This window comes from Artibeus jamaicensis, unplaced genomic scaffold, assembly GCF_021234435.1.
Source record: "Artibeus jamaicensis isolate MK-2021 breed Jamaican fruit bat unplaced genomic scaffold, CSHL_Jam_final contig_466, whole genome shotgun sequence".
NCBI classification, from domain to species: domain Eukaryota; kingdom Metazoa; phylum Chordata; class Mammalia; order Chiroptera; family Phyllostomidae; genus Artibeus; species Artibeus jamaicensis.
Genome location: NW_026521844.1, coordinates 11,486,546 through 11,512,444, shown reverse-complemented (window position 1 = coordinate 11,512,444; position 25,899 = coordinate 11,486,546). Strand labels below are relative to the sequence as shown.

At 42.0% G+C, this 25,899-nt stretch overlaps 2 protein-coding genes across 3 annotated transcripts in view; one reads left to right on the top strand and one right to left on the bottom strand.

The window, feature by feature from the left end:
* MED12L (mediator complex subunit 12L) overlaps window positions 1-25,899 on the top strand; it is a 315,205-nt gene that overhangs the window by 174,745 nt on the left and 114,561 nt on the right. The window lies entirely within an intron of this gene.
* GPR87 (G protein-coupled receptor 87) lies at window positions 6,187-7,347 on the bottom strand. Its single transcript, XM_037136134.2, has one exon. The coding sequence runs from the start codon at window positions 7,345-7,347 to the stop codon at window positions 6,265-6,267; it is 1,083 nt and encodes a 360-aa protein (XP_036992029.2). The 3' UTR covers window positions 6,187-6,264.

Here is a 25,899-nt window from a genome sequence, read left to right as displayed (position 1 = left end):
TGTCTTTCAAATAGCATTTGCAGAGAACACGTTAAACTTCAAAGCAGACATCTAATGAAGCTTGTATATAGACTTTATAGAAATCACTCTTTTTACAGGTTTTTTTTAATATGGAGAGAATAAAATGCTTTGCCTTATTAATTTTTGATTAATGCCATATCCCTCTCCAAATTTATTTAGGCCTTATTGTATCTGGAGGCTTTGTTATCTGTGTTGCTTGAAAACCTGGGTGTACTTGTCTCTCCGAGTGCAGGTGGTTCAGGAACCCAGGTCAGGGGTTCTCAGTGCCGTCAGCACTGCCCCGGGGCGGTTTGTCGTGTCTGGAGTACCTTTTCCCTCCCAGTACTTGGTGGATGCCGGATGTCTGGGCCAGTAGGGGGCAGTCTCGCACAAGGAAGAGTTGTCCCATGCTTCTCACAGAAGTAGGCCGTTAAACTTTCCCGTGGGTAAAAAACCTATTTATAAATATCTAAGCCAATGATTTAATTCTATTTTGCATGTAGAACATATTTTTGCCTGGCTTAATATATACCAATAAGACTTTTCCATGAATGTAGCTATTGTCTCAATACTATTTTATTTGGAATTTTCTCAAGAACTATTTACCATTTTAGAAAGCCACATCACCAATGGTAAGGATATACATGGCATTCACGTGTTTATATATAACCACGTGACTCCTTCCTGTTGAATCAACAAATGATATTTATATATAGTTGTACCTAAGAATTTGATACTAAATTACACATTATTTTATTAGCCATTTCTCCCTCTCTATTTCATCATGTTATGATTATCATTGTACATACATGCACACACGGCAGGCAGTCCTTGATTTTATAGTTCTGACATCCATGTATTTGAGTTACCAGGATTTGGTTAAAGATTACTAGTCTCCCAGAAGCATGGTTCAAATTTCAGTTACCTGAGTGTGTTAACTGATCAATTGCAGGAAGTACAAACTTCACTGCTAGCTCTCTTGTTCACAGTTCACCGTGTGAATAACACCCGAGCATCACAGTGACCAGCCACGGCACTTCTTTCACAGCTGGTTGGTGCCTGGTCACTGCGCATCTGTCATTCATTTTCTGCGCAGGCAGCAGAGTGTGTAGTCGGTTGTGTTTCCCTCGAGTTTGCTGAGATGAACAGCATGACATTCTGCTAAAGTGGGTGGTCAGAGAGAGAGCTGATCAACGAAGATGAAAGTGCAGCAGAGAAATGAGAAGTGATGATCCCGAAACTGAAATTCAGACCCAAAGTAAAGTGAGAGTTAAAGAAGAACTAGCTCACTGGGAATGTAGAGAAACTTCACATTAAAGGAATTTCCGGCGATAAAAGGACAGACTGTTGGAAGCTGATTCAAACCCAGAAGGGGTGTGACAATGTGGCAAGGCATAGAAAAAGGTGTGCCCTCCGTGTCCTGAGTGACATAGCGGCAGGCGAGCACTCTTCACGCTACGCTCCTATAAATTTTCTTCTTTACAAAGTACTTAATGTTTCTGATGCTATACATTGATTATTTTTTGTTTATAATCAACAGTAAGGCAATTTTTAATAATTTGACAAAAAATTTAATGTTATGGGACAATACTGTGTTTTCTTGATTATTAAGATTGCTTTGCACACTTTCAGCCTTGCCATTATTTTTATGGTTTTGCACTACTGGGCAACTGAGGCCTGTGTGCATGTGTGTGCGTTCGCATGTGCTTATATGGTATACGTAGATTTATCTGTGGCCTTTATGTCAGTGCACTAAAAATATGTTGACGTCTCTCAAAAAGGATGCGTTGGGTTTCATTGTGTTGTGAAGGTCTGATATAGATGTTCTAAGTTCAAATCGTGTACAAATGTTTTGCCTCATACTCACTTTCTCATGTACTGATTCATTTTTTCATTGTGATGATATATATGGTTCAGGATTTTTGAAAACCATACAGATATTTATTGGGTAGATAGCATCAATGTTACTGGAGATATTTTGGTTTAGGCTAGTAGTAACATTATTAAGCACAGGAAATTATTTTTAAGACTATTTAAAATAGTTACTAGGTTAAGGTACTGACATTTGTTGTACTAACTCTGTCAGCCCTAGGTACACAACACACGTGCTGTGTGTTGGTCTGTGCATGTGTGTGTGTAAGTGTGTCAGAGCTGGAAAGTTTTGCTTAATGACATTTAAATCTAGATTCAGACTTGGAGGGTATGACGAATCTGACGAGTCTAAACCCTGTTCCTAAGCGGGATGTGTCTGAATCAGCATCGGACACATCATTTCCAAGAGTTCCTGTGGAGCCTGCCCCGACTGCAGCCAATGGGTATTTTCTGGTGTTAGTCAAAGGGAAAATGGCCACTTTTACTTTTATTGAGAATGTTTGCCTTTGAAGCTGTTAGAGATAACGGAATTTCCAATTTATTTCCGTATCTTAAGTTTCCAAATGAGGAGAAAAAAAGATGTGTGGTCTAAAAGCCACGGTACACCATTTTTATAATTTTAGATCATTTCTTATCATTATGGTTTATAAAAATAAAGAGCCTCAAAAGTATTGAAAACAAAAATTGACATTTGGATCCAAGGGGTTTTTTGGTAAGTAAACCTTTCAACACAGTCTTATTCCCCCCTCTTCAACACTAATAAATGGTTTTTGTGTACTTTTAAATCTGTACGTAAATTATATTTAATTTGTATTTTCATGTATGGAAATTAGAAAAGAGCAGTCAGTATTTGTATCATTTTCCCCATGAGGTTCACTGTGTATGAGAGACTTTTAGTGTTTTTTCCTTACATCTGTAAGATCATTTTCTCTAGGCCTTAATTATTCGTTGCAAACATTTTCATCTTTCTAGGCAGCTGCAGGATTGTGTGTGTGTGTACACACACACACACACACACACACACACACAGGACAGCTGAAGGCAGACGAGGAAATAAATCGCTATGCCAGTATACTCGTCTTTCTCTTCAGCTTTTTCATGAATTTACCACAAGATGGTGCTAGAGGGCTAGGAGGTATGCCTAATAATTTTGCATTTACGAGATGCTTGCACTCTACTGAAATTTCAAAATGTTTGATTTTAAGAAATATTTATTTTTAGAATTAACTTTGGGATATCCCAAAGATTATTTTAAATGTCATATTGATTGCACTGTGTGTTTTTAACATGGTACATACCTAGTAAGTATTTACTGATTTTTTAACTGTCTTCTTAGAGTGTTTAGTTGGGGGGTGGGAAATCTCTATTTATAAGATTTAAGGAATCCCAAACCTTTCTTCCTGTTTTTTAAATTTTCTCCCCAATATATCACATTTCTTTATTTTTTTCTCCAGTGTATCACATTCCCCCCACGGTTATCATAAAATTCCTGTATGTTTAGGCTGTACTATCTTGTGTGCACACACCCAGTTTTGTCTTAGCTATTTAGTCTGAATTTACAGGTTTTCCTTGTTGCCCTTCCCTTAAAACTTTGAGAAAAACGATACTGGTGTACTGTTTGGAAATGAGCATAACACGGTAAGAATAGTATAATGAATGAAGAGAGTAAGGTGCACATGGAAAGATTTGCTACAAATTGGTGTTTTTGAAAGTTTTAGAAAGAATAGAAAAAATTCTTTTTTGAAATTGTCTGAACATATGTTTCATGTTTCTTATGTACAAAAGGAAGAATAACTATGTTATGTATTATTGCCAATGAGTTCCTTAGGCATTAATTTTGAATATAATTCAAAAATTCCATGTAATAAATTTTAGACTGCAGATTATTTCTAAATTATCAATTATTTAAAAAATTTCTTCAATACTAGTATATTTTGTATTAACTTTTGATACTAGCTCAATATTTAATATTATTCCTATTAATATTTTACTCACGTAAATATCTCATTCTTGGTTGGCTGGGATAAATAATTTTTGAGATAACAGTGTGGGCAATGATGTGAAAAATAAGCAGTATAGTTTTGAATTTTTCAACAATTTGTTAAAAAAACGGGACAATATTGTTTTTTCCCCTAAGTTTATGCTTTAAGATATCCCATTAATACAATAATGTAATTTCAAGGAATAAAAACCATCATAACACTAAATGTGCCTACTATAGAATGACCCAGTTTGGGAACCATTAAAATGTGAGAGCTATTTTAAATACTTCTTGGAGTTGAGGTCTGGATTAGAGGATTAAATGACAGAGAAGTCTGGGGCAGAGAAGTGTTTGGTAAATTCCAAAGGGCTAAATTAGAGCCATTTGGTGCTATTAAAAGATGGTAGATTCTTAGTTTGGGGGTTTAAGTGATCATACATGTGCGTGTGCATATTTTGTGCCTATTTATATATGTACACTCACACAGTGAGGTGGGTAATGTTTTTGAGATGCTGGACTGGGAGCTGTGACGTAGCGGAAACAAGGTATGGAAAGACAGGACTAGTTATACCGAGGGTGTTTTTTTCCAGTTGCAACTCTGCCCCTTCACTTCATATAGAGGACAGCTGCTCCTCACCCTGGGTATTATGGGAAGGGTGGAGAAAGGAATTAGCCTTTCAGGCTTTTTTCACATTAGCTGGTGTAAAACATGGCTATGTTATCCTAGCTAGTGGCACACAATTGGGGGAGAGGAGTGGCTATTCAAATAACCAAGTGGGGTGCATATATTCATGTATCGGAGTGCCCGATACGAATTTATGGAATTTATGGAATTGGAATCTTGATGGAGAGATGGATATTTTAATAGAGATCTTCGGGTAATTCTTTTAACCTTTTGGCTAACCAGCCGCTTTGCCAAACCTGACTCATCTACTAGACAGTTAATAGTCCCTGAATTCTGTTCTTACACTTTTTGAGGGTTGTCACTGTTCAGTTCAGTTATTCTTATGCCCTCATTTTTGCTCACTTTAGTGTTTTAGAATTTCACAGATAGTTTAAGAGAATCTAAATAAAATATTGTTCTTTCATATACAGGGGTGTGTTTTGTCTGTTAACCTTAATGTCCTTTTTTGTCGTCAGGCAGGCCTTCACCCCCCCCCCCCCCCCCGCCTTTTCATGCTGCCTCAGCTCCTCATCTAGTGGTAGCAACAAATCAGGCACTTAGGCAACATCTGGGCAGCTGAAGCTTTGGAAGAGAATAAAGGCTCAAGGGTTTATCTTAAAGGAGGAGAAAATATTTTGCCACTTAAGAGGTTACTTAAGTTTTTTGGACTTCATTTATTGAACTCTATCCTTCAACGTAAGGTTATGTTTTCATTTATTTGTTTCTTTGTTTTTTATTTTATTTTTTAAATCCTCATGATATATTTATTGATTTTAGAGAGAGAGGAAGGTGGGGGAGAGAGAAGCATCAATCTGTTGCCCCAACCAGGGACTGAACCCTCAACTTTTTGGTGCATGGGACAATGTTCCAACAATCTGAGCCACCTGGCCAGGGCTAATTTAAGATTATTTTTTTAAACAAATGATAGTGTTTTTTAAGGTGGCGTAAAGCTTAAAGGAAAGATTATTTTACTAATAATTTTCTGAAATACAAACTATTAAATGGCTTATTAATAAACTACTTACGTAAACTTGCTTATTAACCCAGTTTCCATATTCTCTTCTCTACCTTCAGTGCGTGAGGATTTAAATGCAGAATGGGTGTATAATAATGGTACACAAGGTCAGGGTGTTTCATCGTAATGTTCAGTCACACTGTTCTTGCTCCAAAATACATGATTGAATCTTTTCTCACCTACCCCGTACTACACAAGGTCTTTTTTTTTTTTTTAATATGCCATGACACTGAAAAACACAGCCAAGGGGTGATGTTCAAAGGCCCTACATATTCAAAGATGGAATGACAGAGGCCTGGTTGTCAGTATCTGCTCAGTTATATAAATGAGCTGTATTGAGAACAGCATTGTCTTTCCGTAATCTTAAACTTCAAGGCTAGATAGAGTTTTCTCTATACTTTCCTTTCTTCCAAAAGCGGCTTCAGAGCGGCAGCATTTCCTGGGAGAGGGCTGCTGTGCACTGACATTGCCGTAGCTCTTTCTGCTCTGGCTTCTTCAACTCTGAGCCAGGAACCCTGCCCCTCAGCCGCACACTGCCTCTGGTTTATCACATGTTTGGGTCTGCCTTACTAATTTCTGGACTTTCAAATTATACCTAGGTTTCATACCATTTTAGTTATCTGTTTATGCATGTTTGACAAACTGAAGCGAGGATAATCAAAAGAAACATTTATTTACAGTTTGTACATATTGACTTCAACAAAAGAGAGAGGACCCCGTGGCCTTTAACTCCTACACATCAGTATAATCATAATATATGCGGACTTCCGATCTTCTGACACTTTGCAGTGATCTGATGCTTTCGCTCCTTGTTCTGATGTTTGATTTCTTGAATAGTCTTCTTGAAAATGACCTACACATGAAAAAGTAAATTATCGGATCCAGGCACACGTTGCATGCAGACAAGAAAAGTGTCATTTCTTTGCAGTAATACAAGATTTTGTGTGCAGATTCATCTAAATGTCTGTCTAAGTCACTAAAAGTAAAAGGAATTCTGCACAAGTGATAGGGTAGAAAGCAGGTGAAAAACACAGCCACAACCACCCGGATGCTCTGGTTGTGTTTTCGCTTGCGACTTGACTGGCTTATGAACTGCCTGCTGGATTTGTGGATGTACCGGGATATGGCTATGTAGCACCCGATCAGGATCCCCAGCACGGCCACAAACAAGCAGCTGTTGACATAAATGACCGCATTGTGCCATTTGACTCCCAAGGGACTTTTAAGTGTCATGCAGTCATGAATGTTTTCTGTAGTTGGTTGGACGTTTGTTAGGATGATGTTTGGCAAGGACAAAACAGCCATGATCACCCAGACACAAACAGATAAAACCTTCGTGAAGGTTATGCTGTACATGCGAGAGTCCCCAAATGGCTTCACCACCTTCAGATAGCGATCAATGCTTATCAGCCCAAGAAACACGATGGAAGTGTACATGTGTCCATAAAACAAAATGGAAGTGTATCTGCAGAGGATAAACTTGAAGTACCAGGGTCCAAATCCTGCGTCATGGACTATCCGAAATGGAAAAGTCAGGGTCATTATGAGGTCAGCAACCACGATGTTCTTGAGATAAAATATGAAGCTGGTTTTATTCCTAATGTGGAAGAAGATCCACACTGCTAGACCATTCAGCAAGATGCTTGCCACAAATATGATGAGGTAAAGCACGGGCAGGACAATGGTGTCAAACTCATTGTGAGCAGTGGTGTTCTTTCCCAGTCCGTTGCTGGCGTTACTTGCAGCGGGATTCCCTTGGCTGTGCAGCTCCTCATCTGTGGGAGAGGTGGGACAGGCCACGTCAGAGCTGTGCATGCACGCCCCACAGACGCCACGGCGCCCTGGCAGGCTGGGCCGCTGCTATTTGGGGTGACTTTTTCAAAATATCTTTAGTGATATAAACAGTTTAGTACAGTGTTACTATTCGAGTAGCTAAAGAATTGGTGGCCTTATCCCCAAATCTGGCCCCCAACCCCCTACTCCATGTAGTCCCTTGACTAAAATGTGGTATTTCTGGTTCTCTGTACTAACCTTTTGAAAATGAAAAGAAATATTTCAATGAAAATTATCTTGGATTTTAATTCAGTGTTTGATATCATGACAAATGGAATCAAAATCTGGAGGGCAGAAAGGCGAAATTTCATAGCTAAGAGAATCAATTGGGCGGCACATGGGTAATTCCTTTAATGTGGTCTTTGGCATGCTCCCTGAAATATCTTTTCCTCTCTTTCAGTTTTAAGTTATTTGATCATCAAGAATTGGAAAAAAGTCAAATTAGTGGGTCAGTTTGAACTTTTTTTTTTTCTCTTATAGTAGTTAAAATGCTTTAGGGAACATCTTTAGGACTAGAAACAGTTTTAATTGTTTAAAATAATATTGCATGTCAACTATAATTGAAGAAACATTTTAAAATAGTTGTAGGCTGGTACCTATTTTTATTTACAGGATTTTACTAGATTTTACCTACTGCACTTGGAATATGAAATCTTTAAACCTTTTACCGTTTGGGGGAATTCACGTTTTTTTATTCATGTTGTTAAAGACCTATGCGGTACTACTTCGTCACAGAAGCACTGACATGGTTTACGAGCCTTAGATTTACTGTGGTGACGACCATGGAAAGGGGCCTGTGGGGTCTCCTGATGGTGCCACACTTCCCAGGCACTGCTGCCGGCCACTAACTGAGTACAGGAAGGATGCTAAGACAAGCCAGTTCTGAGATGGGAAGGGCTTCTCAGACGAATGACTTTGTTGGCTGGAGGACTCCTCATCAACCTGGTCAAAACCTTCCCGTGCCTTGCAGTCTGAATCACTCTGCTTCTCCCGCCCTGACCCGCTCCATTCTCCCCTGTCTGTTTCCTGGGGCAGACAGGTGTAGCCTGTGACCCCTGCTGCCATGTCCCTTAGGGAAGCTCTTGGCCTTTTTGTCCCACTGTGTCATCTGCTCTTTTTTAAAAACCTGAACTAACACAATTTTAAAATGAACATTTTAGATGTAAGGTTACCAGGAAGGCCATTTCTGAGTTTTTACTTGGCAGTAATTAATAATGTTTGCCAGTTGTATTTTGGAATGATTTTGTTTTAGAGGTAACAGCATGGATTTGGCCCTCATTTCCCTACACGGCAGGCACTGTAGTAGGTCTGTTGGTGTTACTTCCCTTATTTGAAGGAGTGAAACCGGGAAGGTCTGATGATTATAATCCAAAAACAGGTTCTTAAATTGCTGCCTGAAATTTAAGTGTAGGCTGTTCCTGCGTATTCTTGTCCTCTTTCCAATTTGTTCTCTTATTCCCTGCTAAAAGTGTTTTTAAAAACTGGTTTTCCTGGCTTAAATATCTTTATATAGGCTTGTAATTTTTACCTGGACCAGCCTGTGGTGATGATCCCCATAGTATTAGTAAGCTTTACAAGTTTAAATGCCTGATTCAGCGGCCCTCTGTGTTGCTGTCGCCAGTGTCAGAGTTGCCTTGAACAGGTCCTTGGAGCCTGTCCTGACAGAACGAAGTGTTCTGCACCGCAGGATCCACATCAGCGCCCATGTCGTTAGAAGCTTCTTAAGATGTGCAGTTTTACCTGGGGTAACCTATCTGCTTGAATTTATTTCCCCAATTAACTATTAGCAGTCACTTTCATTTAACCCAGAAGAGAACCCTAAGGAAGGTGGAAAGAAGAAAAGTAAGTTTGAACCAGGGCAAGTGGTCCAGCGGAGACACACAGGTGGAAAGGGGCAGCTACATCATCGGAAATGATGTTTGTGCTTGAAACGATTATTGACGAATGGTTTTGGAGCCACTGTAAATGTAGATAAGATGGTACTAAATGTAGCGTACCAGGCAAGGCTATATCAGCCCTTAGAGTTTGCTCACTGGACCCACTCGGCATATCCGTTGTGGAATGGAAGGACCCACGCTTAACTGGTTGGTTAGGGGTTGTGTGCATGTTCAGTATATCATTATAGCATTCAAAGTTTTAATTGTGTAATCAAGCTCTCTTATTAAGGGATAATTTACTGATCAGTTATGGTTATTAAATATAGAGTTTTGAATCGGGATGTTAAAAATGATCCTTCTGTATACTGTGCTCCATAAATGATAACTATTTAGCATGAGTAGACTCATTCCACAGTGGGCACTGAACTGTTTCGTGGCTCTGAGAGAGTCTGGTATTCAGTTTGTTGGTGGTGTTTGCTTCCTTGGTTTATGTATAGGGTTAATATTTTGGAATAAATGTCTTCTAAATTCCTCGGGGTAGGCCTAGACTTGGTTATTACTTCCACAAATCCCACATTTACAATACAGCTTAAGCTGTTAGTTAAAGTCTGTTATGGGTCATTTTGTGAAATAATTTGCTAATAGGGAAAAACTGATTCCTAAGCAGCAGGAAGAGCTATATATGGGTTGCTCTGGAAAGCTCAAAACTTTGATGTAGAGAGTTTTGTCTGATTAATTTTTTAGAACTAAGCCTTTGTCATTCCTAATTTCTTTCTGGCAGCTCCACCACCACCATTTCTTCTCTCCTGTATCATCACCCCAGTGTTTCCAAGGTGGCGAGCATGCTCAGAGGCCTTTGTCTGTGCTGTTCCCATTCGGGAACAGTCACCAATAACAGTGAGTGGCTTTCTTCACTCAGGCAGCTCGGCATGTTTTGCTCCTCACTGTCAGTAGTGAACGTGGCCAGGTCAGGGGACATTTCTAATGCCAGGGAGTGTGGTGCTTCAGTTGAGAGAAACTGGAGGCTGTGTTTTACAGTGCGGAGGTTATTTTCTCACATGCTCCTTGTTTGTTAGGATGTGATTTCCTGTATTACTTAGTGCATACTTTGATACAGAATGATAATTGAGGGTAAACACTGCTTTGTTATGCTCTCCCTATTCCCTCTTTCCCAACTCCTTTGAATTAAATCAACAAAAACAATGACACAGGCACTCTAGTTTCATAGTAAATTGCCATTTTGTGCCAGTGCATGTGTGAGAGTGGTGTTGTGGTGTGTGTTGGTGTGTGGGCTGTGGCTGAATGTGCTGCATGTGAGGGGGACTGTGTGTATCTGTGTGCTGGAGAAAGGCATAGGGTGTGTAGCCAGATGGAGCGTCAGCCGCATTTGGCTCCCCTATCAGTGCAGGGGAAGGGTATTTTCATCATTGCCGAAAGTCCTATTTGGCAATGCTGGTTTTGTCACTTCAAGGCTTTGTAAAATGGAATATATATTACTTTGCTGGACCTTCTGAAAGTTAAATGCTCAGCAAACATTTCGTGCACAGTATCTAGTACTTAATAGGTGTTCACTCTCTTAAGGCACTAATTACAACTTGTTGCATGAGTAGCAGTCGCATTATGAACGACAGAAAGAGTAGTGAAGAATCTTGGTCCTGTTGCTCTTGGTGAAGCTACATTATTGCTCATTCATTGGGGTGTGTCACTCCTGGCATGAAATGTGAACGTATCAACAACACGTCTCTGCTCTACCTGCCAGGCGGGAATGGAATACTAAAGCCACGCAAATTACAGGTTGTCGCTGCCACGGCACAGCCACCCTTGCACGGTCACGCTCCGAAGTTACCACTAGGGTAGACAGATGCAGCCTTTGCCCTCCTCTGGACCCTCAGGAAACCTAGTTCAGACTTATTACCTCTGCAAAGTAATATGTACTTTAGGTATAAAAATCTTCTGCAAATGTTACTCATTTAATCTTTCTTGTCCTTTTAGAGATGGTCTCTAGATGAAACAAAGCTTCATAGTGATAGCAAGTTAAGTTGACCTCAGAGGCGCCGTCCTGCCTGTTTGCTGTTCCATACTTAAAGAAAGTGAGCTAAGTGCTGGTTTATTTTGTTCACTGGTTCAGTGGTCGATAAAATCCCCAAATTGCCACGTAGTATAAATAATAGTAATAACCAGCGCAGTATTCTTTGCATTTCCCCTGTGACTTACCTGGTAATTTTGCAAGTGTTAGGTTGAGCCCCATTCTTCAGTCGTGATGGACTGTCAGCAAAAATACCTGTCAGGAAACATTCGGGGACAGCTGAGGCAAAGGTTCAGCGTTGGTTGTTCCAGGTTTAATTTCTGAGGGAAAAAAGAAAATGAAACAGTTAGTTGCAGAGGAGTCCAAAAACACAATATTTCGATTTTTCCAGTTAAAGAAACACGTACCCTGTCACTACAACTCAGAAAGATGTGTACTCCTCAGACACAAACACCCTTGCCACACAAGAGTTGTCTGTTTTTGTGTCTTCTTTCAGCCAGCATGAAGCATGGACCATTTCTGTGTGTGTGCTCCATCTGAACACCACTGTGTGGCCGTGGGAAAGTCACTGAACGTCTCTGTGACTCAGTGTCCTCATCTCCGAAATGACAGTGTTAATAATTGTGCTGTAGGACTATAATAAGGATTACGTGAGGTCATCAGAACCTGGGCCCAAGAGTGCACTCAGGCCCGGTTAGCTTACGTCCTCCCATTCCTGCCTCTTCCTCATGCTCCCTCCCCACCCCCCACCTCAGCTCATGTAATTATGTTCATATAGATAGGATGGGACTTGGTGCACTGCAGATTGTAGGATACTGGAAAATCTAGCACAATATATGTAAGAGTGTTTTATAAACTCAGATGCAATCAGCCTTCTAATCTGTGGGGTTCTAGTTCTGGTTTTACATTAACCAGCTGTGTGACCTCTACCAAATCACCTGATTTTTCTGGACTTGGACTTTCTGGAGTCTGCAAGCTTTAGAAAATCCCTGTTGGGATTCAAATTTATGTGAGCTTCTATGTTTTCCTCAATCATAGATTCTCTTTAGGAATTTAGTATCACTTGAATGTTTGTCTTGTAAGTCCCTGTATTTCTTCATGATAACTATATTCCATCCAGATTCAAAGTTTGAATTTGGGCAAATAGCATTTTAATGACTGGTGTGTGATTTTGGCTCAATACCTTAACTTTTTCAAGCTTTGAACTGCTCACAACATTTTCCCCAAGCTTAACTGAGGTCCTATGTGCGTATGACGCTGAATACTGTAAAACATTATTTCCCCATCTGCTTCAGCAGCCATGTCTATTCCCTGTTTTCTGGATTCCCTCTGATACTGATCCAAGAGAAGAAATTCTGGAAACTGGTTTTGGAGGGTATACTACTAAAGGCAGATGTCCTTATGTAAGGGTTTACTATGGGTGAAGTCACACACTTCCTCATGAAATGAAATCACGTGAGACTTCCATGCTCCTCTCACTGATATGACTCATATACCAGAAAGGGACCCCAAGTAACCTTTCCAAGTACAAAGCGATCTGGCTAGTGCAAGCAGTTACGTTTGCTGAGTCAGCAGGGAAAGAACACTTTGGGTTTTTGGGGTTTTTTTTGAAAAGTAGGAAATTTTATTTCAGATTAATTACCCAAGCAGAAAACTCTAAGAAGTTGTATTTCTTTTCTTTTTGTTTTTGTTTTTATTATTTTTAAATTTATTTAATACCTGTTTATGAGCATTTGCACATTTCTGTATTGTCGATGAAGTGCAGTTGTCTGCGTTTTCCCTCCGCCCCAGCCTCCCCATTTCCCACCCTTGAGTCTAAACCCCCTTTGGTTCTGTCCCTGTGTCCTTTATGGTGGATCCTGAAAACCCTTCACCCCTTCCCCCCCCCATCCCCTCTCCCCTCCCCTCTGGTTACTGTCCGTCGTTTATTCTTAATTTCGATGTCCATGGTTCTGTTTTGCTTGTTTGTTTGTCTTGTTGATTAGGTTCCACTTAAAGGTGAGATCATATGGTATCAGTCTTTTACCACCTGACTTATTTCATGATTTACTATACATAAAGTGAACACTGTAGTATGTAAATTTTAATTCAGTAAAGTCAACAAGGATAAAAGGTACTCAGAAAAGAAAAGGAATAGAAGCAGGCTAGCAGTTCCCTGTTATAATGGATGAGTTCTTAAGAATAAGGAAAAAGCCCATCGTACGAACACGCCCCTGTCCTCATGAAAGGCCACGGGCATTTGGCAAGAGTCCTACCTCCTGAAGTGGGAGAGGCGTACAGCATAGGGATAGGCATGGCTCGTTTATGAGTTTTTTCTTTTAGAATTGGGTCCAGAATCCAGAGATCCTGGCTATGGGTGCCGATTTGTACTTGTGGGGGATCCATGCTTCCATTTTCTTTATTGTTATTGAAATTATGTGGAAAAGTTGGGATTTAATCAATGAAGACATGATATTTGGATTTTCTGGAATCAGATTGGATAGCCAGATTTGGGAAATGAGCAGTTTTATTTTCCTCTACTAGCTTCTGAGAATTTCTTCTTGCCTTCTGCTTTCTTTCACCAGCTTCTTTAAATGAACTGTTTCCCCACATTTAGTCCAAAGATTCTTATTCTTTTATTCTTTTTTCAAGAGTGTTCACATCTGCATGAATGCTCACCTGTTTTCCGTGATCTCGCTTTTCCTTTCCTCAAACTTTAGTCCATGTGTACATTGGCACTTGCTCTAAGTGTGTGCTCCTCAAATTCAGTGTTCTAAATGCCAGCCGTTTTCTCTTTCTTCAACAGAACCTGCGTTTTTCCCCTCCGTTCATGAGTGTTTTCTTCGTCTCTTGGTTGAAAGAGTTTAAAACCTCTGTATGTGTTCTATTAGTTTTCTCTTTTTTGTTCCTCATCTAGTTAGTCACTTACCACGTCTTCTTATTTCTCCTGTTACAATAGCTTTTCTTTGCTCTGTCCCGCCTTGCTGCTCCCTCAGTCACCTTCCAGATTGAGAGTCGCCCCGTGCGTGGGCCACTGTATGGACCTCTCCGGTCTAAATAACCCATGTAGTCCTGCCTTTCTTTGAGTCATTATGTGGCAGGGAAGTTCTTGACTTTCAACTACTAATCAACTATAAGGAGTTAATTTTGTACAGTTGAACATCATGGAATATGGAAGCCAGAAGACGTTGGGTTCTGATTATAAAAGTTGGCAATAAACTTTGGGGAAATCTGCTTGCTCCATAATTAATATTTTGAATCGTGGGGACAACAATAATGTCTACTCTACAGCATCATTATGAGGTTAAAATAGAATTTACATTTATAAATTAAGTGCTTTATAAGTGTTAGTTTTTGCTTGCATTATTTTCATTAATCTTTGCCAAAATGAGATTCATGATTATCTTCACCTGATTGGGAACTCTCTACAATACCAAACCGTTGTTGCCTCTCAGGAAAAGCCTTGCATTTTAGCCCCTTGCTTTTCTTCATATCCCTTTCTGCTCTTGAATGACCTCCTTTCTCCCCCTTTCTCCCCATTTTAGAAATCTCTGCCTTGTTTTCAGTGCCATTTCCTGAGAGGCAACAACAGTTTGGTATTGTAGAAAGTTCCCAATCAGGTGAAGATAATCATGAATTTCATTTTGGCAAAGATTAATGAAACAGTGCGAGCAAAAACTAACACTTATAAGCTGACCTTTTTCATAAGATAATTTACTGAGAGTCTGCTTAACGACGGTCCAGGCATTGGGATTGTGAAGATCAGGAGGATGCCTCTCTGCCCTGAAGGAGGTTAGAGTCAAGTTGAGGATCCAGGAGCAACAGATCACTAAGTGCAGAGTGAGATACTTGGGTACCGGGCAATACAGCCCTGCTGCCTGATGAGGGAAGCAGTGGTCACGGCAGTTCTGTCACAACTGTGGCACATGAGTTGCAGCAAGTTTCTTGAAGGTCCAATGGGGAAGGCGTATTTGGAAATGCGGAGTGTGGTCAAAGAAAAGACTCAGTAATCTGATAGTGAGAGGATGATGGCATTGAGTGAAGAGAGATGTGACAAATTGGAGGCTGTTGAGGAGTTAGTAGCTGGCTAAGGTGGGCGCAAAGGAAGGAGGAGTGTCTGTGGTCTCCCAAGTGTTTGGCAGTAGGTGTTGGTTTCTTTCCCTGATGCCAGGGCCCCTGAGAGGAGGGGCACATAACAGGATTGTTGATTTCAGAATGCTTTGTGGAGATGGCTACTAGGTAATTGAAGATACAGGTCTGGAGCCTAGGAAGGAAGGTGCCCCTGTCTGGTGATGTAAATTCAAGTTCAACAAAAGATTGGTGATAGAAGATCAGTGCTCAGAGCATCAGGAGGACTATCACAAAAGAGTTAGGTGCATCCTGAAAAAGTTTACGAAATGAGAAGTTGTGGCTAACTTTATCCTGCAGGGAAGTCAAATGATAGAGGAAAAAGTAAAGTGCCATTGGCTGGGATGCAGTAACCAGCACTGCCCGTGTTGTGCTGTGTGTGTTTGTGCTGGTGGTGTGGTGGGGAGGGACATGGGGCAGGAGCAGAGGGCTGAGTAACACTGGCGAGGCGAGGAAGTAAGGGAACGATTTCGGGTAACTCTCTTGTAAAAGAACATGCTTATGATGGGAAGGGGAGAGTGAGGGTGGCAGGTGCTGTAGAAAAACAGATGTAGGACTAATGGAAGATTTTGTTATGCTCCTCATTTCATGCCTTCCATTTAAAATGGTATTTTCTTAGCTCGTCTTTAAAAAGAAAAATGTGAAAAACCCTCGCCCGTACTCCTGGCTGATCATGACAGCAGTGTGGGTTCCAATCCAGCTCCGCACCCCCACTCTCTGACCTTCCGTTCTTCATATATAAAAGGAAATGGTCATACATCCTTTATGAAGTGACTGTAAGGTTAAAAGGAAGGTATTTATGAAGCAACTAACTAGCACAGTTTCACAGGGTAGAGCCTAAGTCTTGTAAGTTCCTGTTGCATATTCTAGGCACAGAACAGGATTTTATTTTGGTGATTGATAGGGTGGACACAGCCTGAATGGAGTTCTCGCCACCTTGTTTATACTGAGACTGTTGTGTGGTTCGTGGCCTCGGCCACCCTGTGAGGAGCCACTCAAATAGCCTCCCTCCCTTTCAGTTGTCTCTGAACCTCGTCCGCCTGCGTCTGCCTCTCTTCACCATCGGCACCTAAGCTTCAGACTCCATGTGCGGTTTACTGCAGGGCAGCTGCGCGTCCTCTGCATGTCCTGGCGCCTGCGGGGTGTTGCAATGAGGATTGCTTCAGCAGTAGTAATGGGCCTGGTTCCAGGCCTTCATTCACGGGCGGGAATCCTGTCCTGCCACCTACTGCTCCCCCAGCTGAGAGCTGATGAAACCGCCCAAGAATGTGAGGTCTGTGGTAGGCCCAGGTTTCACAGCCATTCCTGAGGTGAGATGTATTCATGCTTAGAGACCTTCTGTTTGTTGATTTTGATTTTTATTTGTTTCCATCCACTCATTGATATCATCCTTGGGCTATTTTATCAACTGTGTCGCTATGTTGTTGGTTGTAAGATGATTCTGTAAATGAGGATGCTGGAAAACAATTAACGTGTTCTCAGTGTTTCCTTTTATCTTCAACCGTGAATTTGGTGCTTGATGTCTCATGTAATTCTCAGTCAGAGCAGCCCTATGACCTAGGTGTTCTATGGCCCCCATTGCAGGGGGTCCCAGGGAGGTGTGAAGTTCAGACGCCTTAATTAACTTGCCCTGAAGCACACAGCGAGTGACAGGTAGAATCAGGATTCATAACAGATGCAGTCGAAACTGAATCTGCAGTTCTTTCTGCTCCACTGCGCTGAAGTAAAACTAGCAATTCTAGGGGTTGACCTTGGAAGGCAGGAAGTGAGAGGGGAAATATAGGGCAGAGGTGGGGTTTGCTTTCCTGCTAAACAGGTGAAGGAACTGCTGATCTTCTAAACTGGAGACCTAGTTTTGTTCTGTTTGACCTGAACAACGTCGAAAACATTAGGAAACCTCACAAAAGAATTTAGATCGCAATCTTAGGTTGAAAATGAGAAGTGCCCGCAGGGAGCGTGGACAGCACAGCAGCACTGCACTGCCGCCCCGGTTGGGCAGTGAGCTGCGGCCCACAGCTCCCAGCTTGTTCCTCACGTCCGCAGGCTCCTCGCTTCTGAGCATGCCTGCCTGACCCTGCAGACACTCGATTTCGCAAGCCTTGCTTCATCTATCACTCAATCTTGTGTGACTGCATTTCACCTATATGGATCATCAGACATTCTCCCTGCATCTCTCCTCCTCTGCCCCGTCATCACCAGTTCTGGGTTTTCTTGCTTTAGTGACCACACTTAGCATCTTTTACAAATGATTTGCCTGGTACCTCTTAGCACCCGCCTCCCCTCCGCCCCCATATGGTGGCAGGTGATCCTGTTTAGTTCACTCCTGGGAATTAACTAATTGTCACAGTTGAGCCTTTTCTTTTTCTGTGGCCAGTCCTCTGCTGGGGCCCCTACGTGCAAACCCTAGCAGTGATATTGCTGTTAGGGTGGGAGAACTGAGACTCCAGGACTCAGGCCAGGACAGGCTGACCAGTGTGCAGAGCAGGGGCGTGAACCCAGGGTGTGGTACGCCCAAAGCTCTGCTGCTGCTGTTCCCCTGGCAGGGCCGTGGGCAGACCGGGGCAGGCAGGGCCACTGAACTGCTGCCTTGGGCACACGGCCTTGCTCTTACTGTGCCCCGGGTCCCCTCTCAGCACAAGTGGGGAGCCACCTGTGCCTTAGGGGAAGCTGCCCCTCAGTAGGAGGAGCTGGAAGGGGTGCCCCCCAGGCCATGGCAAAGCCTTTATGCTCCCCGGCTTCACAGGATCTCATTGCCCTTCAAGCCCCAAATGACCCATTATCCAGAGACAAATGTCCATTAAATGCTTGCACCCTCCAATGCAGCAGACCACAATTTTTTTGTCCTGATTATCTGGTGGTGGCTGTGGTTCTCAAATGACAGGCTTGTAGTATAACTACCTCTCTTTTTTGTTCTCCACTTTTTCAATTTGTTCTCTAGAAGCTTATATCTGAAAGTGTAAGAATGTCAGATGTGAGGGGTTTGTTGTTGTTACTTGCTTACAGAAAAGCTACACTAAACTGATAGATCCTATGATTAAGGATAGATCATACTGCTGTAGTCCTTAAATTTCATGGATAAAGATGAAATGTTCACAGAGCCATCTAATAATGCAGTTTCTGGTGAAAGGTATAGCTTCTCTTGGCATTTTGGAATCACCTGTAACCTAAGAATCTTTCTCCATGTAAATGAGTGAGACAGAGAGAGAGAGAGAGAGAGAGAGAGAGAGAGAGTGTGTGTGTGTGTGTGTGTGTGTTCCAACCCTTCAGCTCTGCTGAAGGCCTTGGGAAAGAAACAAGTTACCTCACTCAGTACAATTTACTTATTTTTGTAATAGAATTAGGTCACTGTATTCATAGGGCCTTTCATTAATGTATGCTTGGAGTTACTGTCCCGAAGTTGTTGGATGCAAAGCATACAGCCCTTCATTCAGGTTTTTCAGGTACTACCCTAAAGTTCTCATTTCAGAGTAATGCTTTGATATCTTTAGCCTACAATATGGCCTATTTTGGTTCACCTTTGGATTTAACTTTCTCCCTCTCTGGAAGAAAAATGTATCTCAGGTGATACAAACCAGGTGGTCCATTCCCTGAAGGTGAGGTTGTATCTAATGCTTCTTTGTAGCCACAAACCCAGACCCGGTTATTCCCTTCCCACTGGAACCTCGGTGAGGTCCTTGCACGTCAGGCAGTCAGTCAGTGAGAGGCGAAGGCGGGAGATGAGCTCCAGCGTTGTGGCCACAGAGCGGGCCTCCTCTCTGCTGAGCCGCTTGGCTTATTTAGTGAAATTGCTAAAACAAGCACTAGTAGGAATAAACAAGTGAACCTCACAAGTAGTCTGGCCAGTATCGTAGACCTCAATGCAGTAGGTGAAGATTTTGACTCAGTCTTTGAGTCTGTGACCCTGGGCGAAGCATTTTACCGCTCAGAGCTTGAGCTTGCTCATCTATGAAACGAGGAAAATTATGGCCTGGCTCCTGAAGGGGCTGTGAGACTATGTTGAGATAATATATGAAGTGCGTATTGTAAGTATCACAATCATATAAAGGTGTAATTTATGGCATTTATTCTTTTCCACTTAATAATAAAAGTATTATTACTTATAGTCAAATTTTACAGGGTTTGCTGAGTTGAAATGTGTATTTTTACATTCTGTTTAGGCAGAGTGTGATTTATGCATAGCTAAATTCTGAGGAGGCTGGTCAGAGAGGTGAGGGGCAAAAGTCCCAGCAGCCAGAGCAGTGGCTTTAGGTGAACGTGTTCTAAACCAGATCTATATTCCAAATGACTCCTGGTTCTTTAAACACATTGCCGAGAATTCAAAACCTCGTGTCAAGTTTTTAGTTATTTGATTGCTGTTTCTCAGAAAGGAAGAATGCTTTTCATCGCTTCTTTCTTTTCAAGAAAGAGAAAGATATGTTCTTTCTTGTTTTGCAAGGGTCACCCCATGGCTTCAGCATTGTACTTGGGAGTAATAACTATTCTTCATGGTGATGGGGCGGTCACCGTCACTGTTCAGATAAGGTCCTTGTGATGGTTGTCTGGGCTGTGGGTGAGGGGTCGTTATTGTCAACCTCTCCGCATATAACTGATGTCAGGTTGGCTCCTCTGACTCTACAAATCACAGTTGAACCAAACTGTGATGCTTTAAAATAATGAAGTAAGACTGCTGCCTAAGAGACAGTCTTCCTTCAGTTCATCTTACCGTCATTGATAATTGACAATTTCGCTAGTGAGGTCTTCAGTGCTAGTGAATAATTCACAGTTTTGGTTGACATCAAACCTTCACTGTTCCTCATTTTCTCTTTTCATAAAAATAAATAAATAAATACCCTACCCCTTAACATATGTAGTAAAAGGATCTGGCATCATTTTTTATTAATTTCATATAATAATATGTGTGTGTATGCACACCCATGTATAACATTTTTTTTAAGTACTAGTAATTCTTACTGTCACAACTCAAGTCCCTCTGCAGGGACCCTCATGGCCTGACCTTCAGCCTACCCGCCCACTCTTCAGCTCCCAGCCCCCACACCAGACCTGTCCTGTTCACCTGGCCCTTTTGTCCTGGAAATCCCCTCTCTGCTGAGTCCACTAGGCAAGCTCTTACATGGCTTTCAAGTCTAACGTATCTGCCTTCCCTTTCAAAGCCTTGCATGGTTTCTTCATGTATCATGTCAGTGCTCCTCAGCCCCTGTGACCACGTGGTTGCCCACACCTCCATCTGTTGCACTGCAGTTCCCGTTTGCCTGACAGCCTGAGGGTGCCTGCGCCCTCCCGTCACCCGAGTCCAGCGGGGTGTCTGCACACACAGAGTCAGGGCTTAGATAACGTTCAACTCAGTGTTTGGCTCTCCTGGAACATGGCTGATCTTGGTAGGTATTACCAATTTTCTTTTCCCCCCCAAATATCCTCTTTGCCTTCTGAAGTGCAGGAGTAGAACCCTGGAAGGGCCGTGAGAACAGGAATCGTCAGTTGATCATGTGTAGGCATGGCCGAAGCCCAGGCACTGGTCCTTTGATACTTCTGGGCAGCTCACTGTGAAGTGAGAGAGCTAAAGCTAGGAGCTGAACATTCAAATATAGCCCCATAGATAATGTCAGGGAGGAAGGTGGGCCAGGTATAAGAGGAAGTAGTCAATAGTACCAGCACCTAACAAAATATAGCTACAAGCTGAAGTGTCAGGGGAAATGAGGAGGGCTGGGGTCTGCCCAGAACTGGGGAGTATTGCTCACCTTCAGGCTATGGATTTTTGCCACAGAGGTGTGTGGGTATACTTCCACCAGACTATCTGATTTACAAGAAAATGGATTTTTATATAAAATTGAATTAATTTTAAATACTGCTTTAACTTTGTTAACACACTGGGCAGAGCAAATAGAGCTTGTCTATGGGTTACAATTTTTCACCATGGGGCTGCCCTGGGTCTCCCCTTTGGTCTTCATCCTATACCCTGTGTGACCTGGAGTCTTATTATCTGGTGCCTGCTCTAAGCCTTTCCCTCATTTCGACTAGTTTTCCTAGCTTGGTATTTTTTTTTCTCCCTGAAATGGTAAACTTGTAAGACAAGGTTCGAAATAATTTAGAGCATTTTAGAACTTCATGGCATTGCATTTAATTTGGAATGAGCACTCCTTCAAAAGCTCTAAACTTCTTTCTTCCTTGGTGTGAATGTGTTAGGTTGAAACTTATAAAAATGTTTTTACAGGCCAAAATGGCCTTTTTATACAGTTTAACCTAGTATGTGTAGCAGCACTTGGGAAATTTTCATTATTAGAATCAGGTCTGCTGGAAGAAAGACGGCAGAGAGATTTTCTTAGAGTAATTACGAAGAAAGAGCAGCACGATGACGTGGAACCCTGTCCCATCGTGAATGGCTGTGCGTGGACTGAGTTCAGCCGAATGCTCCAGGCACTCAGTCCTTTTCAGTAGGCCCACCCTTTTGGCATTCAATACAACTTCAGCTTTCTGGAGAAAGTTCTTTGAAGGCTACATGTTGAGGCTAATGTTCTTTTAGGCCCGTTACCAATACCAAAACTAAACCATGGTGCCCGCTTGTTTTCTTATTAGAATGCTTGCAGAAGGAAGATTAATCCAGTCAATGGGGATTGATGCATTTGGTTTACATTAGATAGAGAGGAATTATTGCATTTGTTGAACTAGCCTCTGGCCTAGCTTTTGATTTCCCAGTGTTTTTTTTTCTCAAGCTTCATTTTTTTCTTACTTAAAATGCATTTGAACTTCATATTTAGCATCTCTATAAACTAACTTAAATCTTATTTTTTGGGGGGAGTGGATCTAGGCAGGGTCTAAATAAATAGGCATGTGTCTATGTTGGAGAGAGTGCTTATCTGGTAAGAAGTGATTGCTTGCAGTTAGTGGAGAGGCGTGGGAAGCTGCAGGGGAATGCACCATCTCCCAATGGGGCTGCGGGGGGGGAGAAAGGTAAGGGGAGAGGTGGTAGGCTTTGCCACCCTGGGTGCAAAATTACTATGTTGCTGGGAGTATCTTCATCTTCCAGAATGGAGAATGAATGGGGAGGCCATCAGAGCAAGTGTTAGCGTACCGTGGCACTTACTGATCAGGTGCCTTCGACTTTTAATGTTCAAATTGATTGCTGCATTGGCCAGTTTTTTAGTGTCTGTCTGACTTGCAATTTCATATAAATTGTGATCTGATTATCAGTGGTGTGCATGCTGCATGCATCCCAATATGCCTTTGTAAGGATCAGGTACATATCTGATAGTCATTATTTCTGGGCCTTAGAGTGAAAAATAAAGATAATACTTGAGATATTGTACTGCTGACTGTAGATACTTTTTCATTTTATATATGTGGTGTATATATTTTGTTGCTTGCAACATGAAATTAAAGTGAATGTTTTAGGGTAAAGGGAATACTGATGTTTAACATATTATGGTTTTATTTGTTCAACAATGTTCATAATATGCCAATACAATGATATTGTAGTTTACTTTTTTGATGGCATCCACTATGCTTTTATTCACTAATTTTGCTGTGTATAATATGGGTACTACATAGACGGTTTTGAAACAAACCTTTATCTTATTTAAAGTTTTCATTGTTCAGGTCATTAAAATGCTGGGTTGAAACAGCCAAAAAACAACCGTACCTGTGGTTATTTAAGGATTGTATGTTCCCGTGAGCCTGAGTAGTCATATGTACCTGACCATGGTATGCAGGACTGTCTTCTTTGTAAATACGTCCACTAAACAATTAATTTGGCAGCTTTTCCAGCTCATCTTTCAGCCAGTTTACCTAAATTGCATTCAGAAGCCCACTGATGATTTATTTTCCGTATCAGTTGAGTGTGGCAGGGCCGAGGAGGAATGAATTTGGACGGGAAGGTCACCCACCCCTAGGAGTGTGGCCGGCCCTCGAACGTCTGCGATCTCGAGGCAGCACGTGCCCAGGCGTCGTGTTCTTGGACCTCTTCTCCCAACTGAGAGTCCCCCAGCCGAGAGCTCTAATGCATACTAACACCCCACATAGTCTTCTGTTACCATTTTTCTTTCTTCAACTAGATTATAAGTTTTTATAGTGTAGGGATTTTAGAATTTTGCTTCTGCTGCCTTCTGTTAATACTGGCTTCTGCTGTGGAAGCCATTATGTATGCACAGGATTTTGATGAAATTTAGCAAAGGGTACCCTTTTGTGTTAAGGACTTGAAAGGAAAAGAGTTGCTCTCTATTCCGTATCCTCTGGAGGGTTGCTCAGGCGGCTGAGAGCCAGTAATATCTGTAGCCTGAGAGCTTGTGCAGGCCACGGGCAGACTTTCTGCTGACAGCTGACAAGTCCATGTTTCTGTCTTGTTAGGCACCACAGCAACAGTATCAATAGGAGTAAGGGTTCAACAAATGCTGGCTAATGTCATTGTTTGCCTAGGACTGTTCTAAATTATTCGGGTCTATTTTAATTTATTAAAAGGACTTTGGATTCACATTGCACACCTGTTTGTTACTTGGGCAGGTTACCTCACCCCCCTGTGCCTCAGTGTTTTCTCTACATTATAGAATCTGTTTGAGGGACGCATGAGGTGTCACCACCGTGTTAACTCAATCCTTATAGACCTTTTATTCGAGCTTGGCGTGTGGTAAAAACTGAGTATTTAGTTTTTAGTATTGAGTGGTGGTAGTAAAGATTGGTACCCCCTCTTTTCTAAATGAAGAAACTGAGGCATACAGAGTTCCTTCCGTAGTCATGAGTTCTCCGTTGCCTGAGTGCCAGAGCACACCCAGGTTAACGCACTGCGGAGGCGCAGAGCTTGGATTGGACACAGGTCAGCCTGAGTGCTGACCTCTTCTGCGCCTCCACAAACTGGGGGTTCAGATGCTACTCGGGATCTGACGTCTCCCTTGGGAAACCTGGGAAATAAAGTAGCTCCAACGTGACTACTGCCCATAACGCACCCAAGACCGGCATTTGTCAAGTAGTGTAGTAGCACAGTAAATAAATCACAAATCTATATAATTTTACCCATTAAACTACCCAGAAGAGGTCACTGCTTGCAAAAAGGGACCTTGTCTCAGAACTTTAAAAAGTAGTGACTAAGAAAGAGCATGGTCGACTGCAGGCAGGCATGGTTCAAAGTCAGAGCTCTTCTTTATACTGTGTACCACTTACGTCTTTGTTTGCTCAGCTGGAAAATGGGGGTAACAGCAGTACACTAAACAAATGGTGTGTGCAGGTTTTTTAAAAAAAAGTTATGTATGTTAAAATATTAAGTAATCTTGGGCATGTATTAAACTGTCCATGTGTGTTAGTGATTGTTGCTTTAGTGTTAAGGAGAAGGACAGTTTGTGCCATATGAACTCCAATACATCAGAAAAAGTCTTTTAAGTAGTTACCTTTTTCTTTGAAAATGACAGAAATTAGTATTAGAAATTGCCTTATAAGAGGAATTGTGGGCTTGCTGATACAAATACCTTAATGGAATGTCTTATACCAAGTGAAATTTAATCCATGCTCTTCTTCAAATGCATTTTAGTGTAAATTTTTTATGTATAGTTCATAAGAGTGGTAATGAAAGAGCAAATATGCTAATTAGGCATCAGATGGAGAACAGACATTCTGTTCTGCCCATATTTGCTATGTGAGGGGGTAGAGGGTTTAGCAATCCTTGCCAGGTCAGGTAGGAACCTGGCTTTAACCATTGGCCTGAAGCAGGTCTGAGTCTTGTTTTTTGTTCACCTTGATGTCTTTCATGTGACTCATCTAACTTAGTTTTTAACCACGTGGTCATGGTTGCCCTGCTCTCCCTCCCTGCCTTAGATGTTTGCAACTGTGAGGACTGCAGGTGGCCCCGTATTGGTATTAATGTAAAACTTCCCACTTGAGGAAGTAGGAGCAAACTGTAATCATCTCCATCTTGCAATGGAAGAATCTGAAACCTAAGGAGGTTGAGATTTGATTAACATCACGTAGCTGGCTGGTGACAAAAATGGCTAGGACCAGTTCTCCTCATCATCTTCGGCTTTGTCCGGTGTCCCTGCTGCATTCGCCTGTTTGGTTCAAGCCTTGGTTTCTTGTTAACCGTCCCTGCCACCTCAGGATATCACCTGACGGCCTCAAATGACCATGGAATCTAAGCCTTTTACCATACTGAGAGGGGAGGCGGTGAGCTCTTGGGGAAGTAAGAGGCTTGCCCTAGTCACACTGATAACTTTTGGCACAGCCAGCACGCTGACTCTGGTCATTTCGCCTTACACGACACTAGTGCCTGTGCAAGGCGTCTGCCGCGGAGGCTGTGGGTTGCTCCCGGGTGATTTCACCCAGACTCCACCGCACTTCTCTCCTGTCGCCGCAGGACTGGGAGAGAGTTTCATGGGTTTTCCTAGCTTTTCTTACTTCAGAGGCGTATGAGAAGGAAAAAATGGCCATTCTTGTCTCTCCTATCTCAAATAAATGTCCATGGCATTTTCTCATAGTACAGCAGGAAGGATTTTTTGTTCTTAAAGGAAGTGAAACCCTTAGATATCAAGGAAGAAAAGCAGGCAGACACCG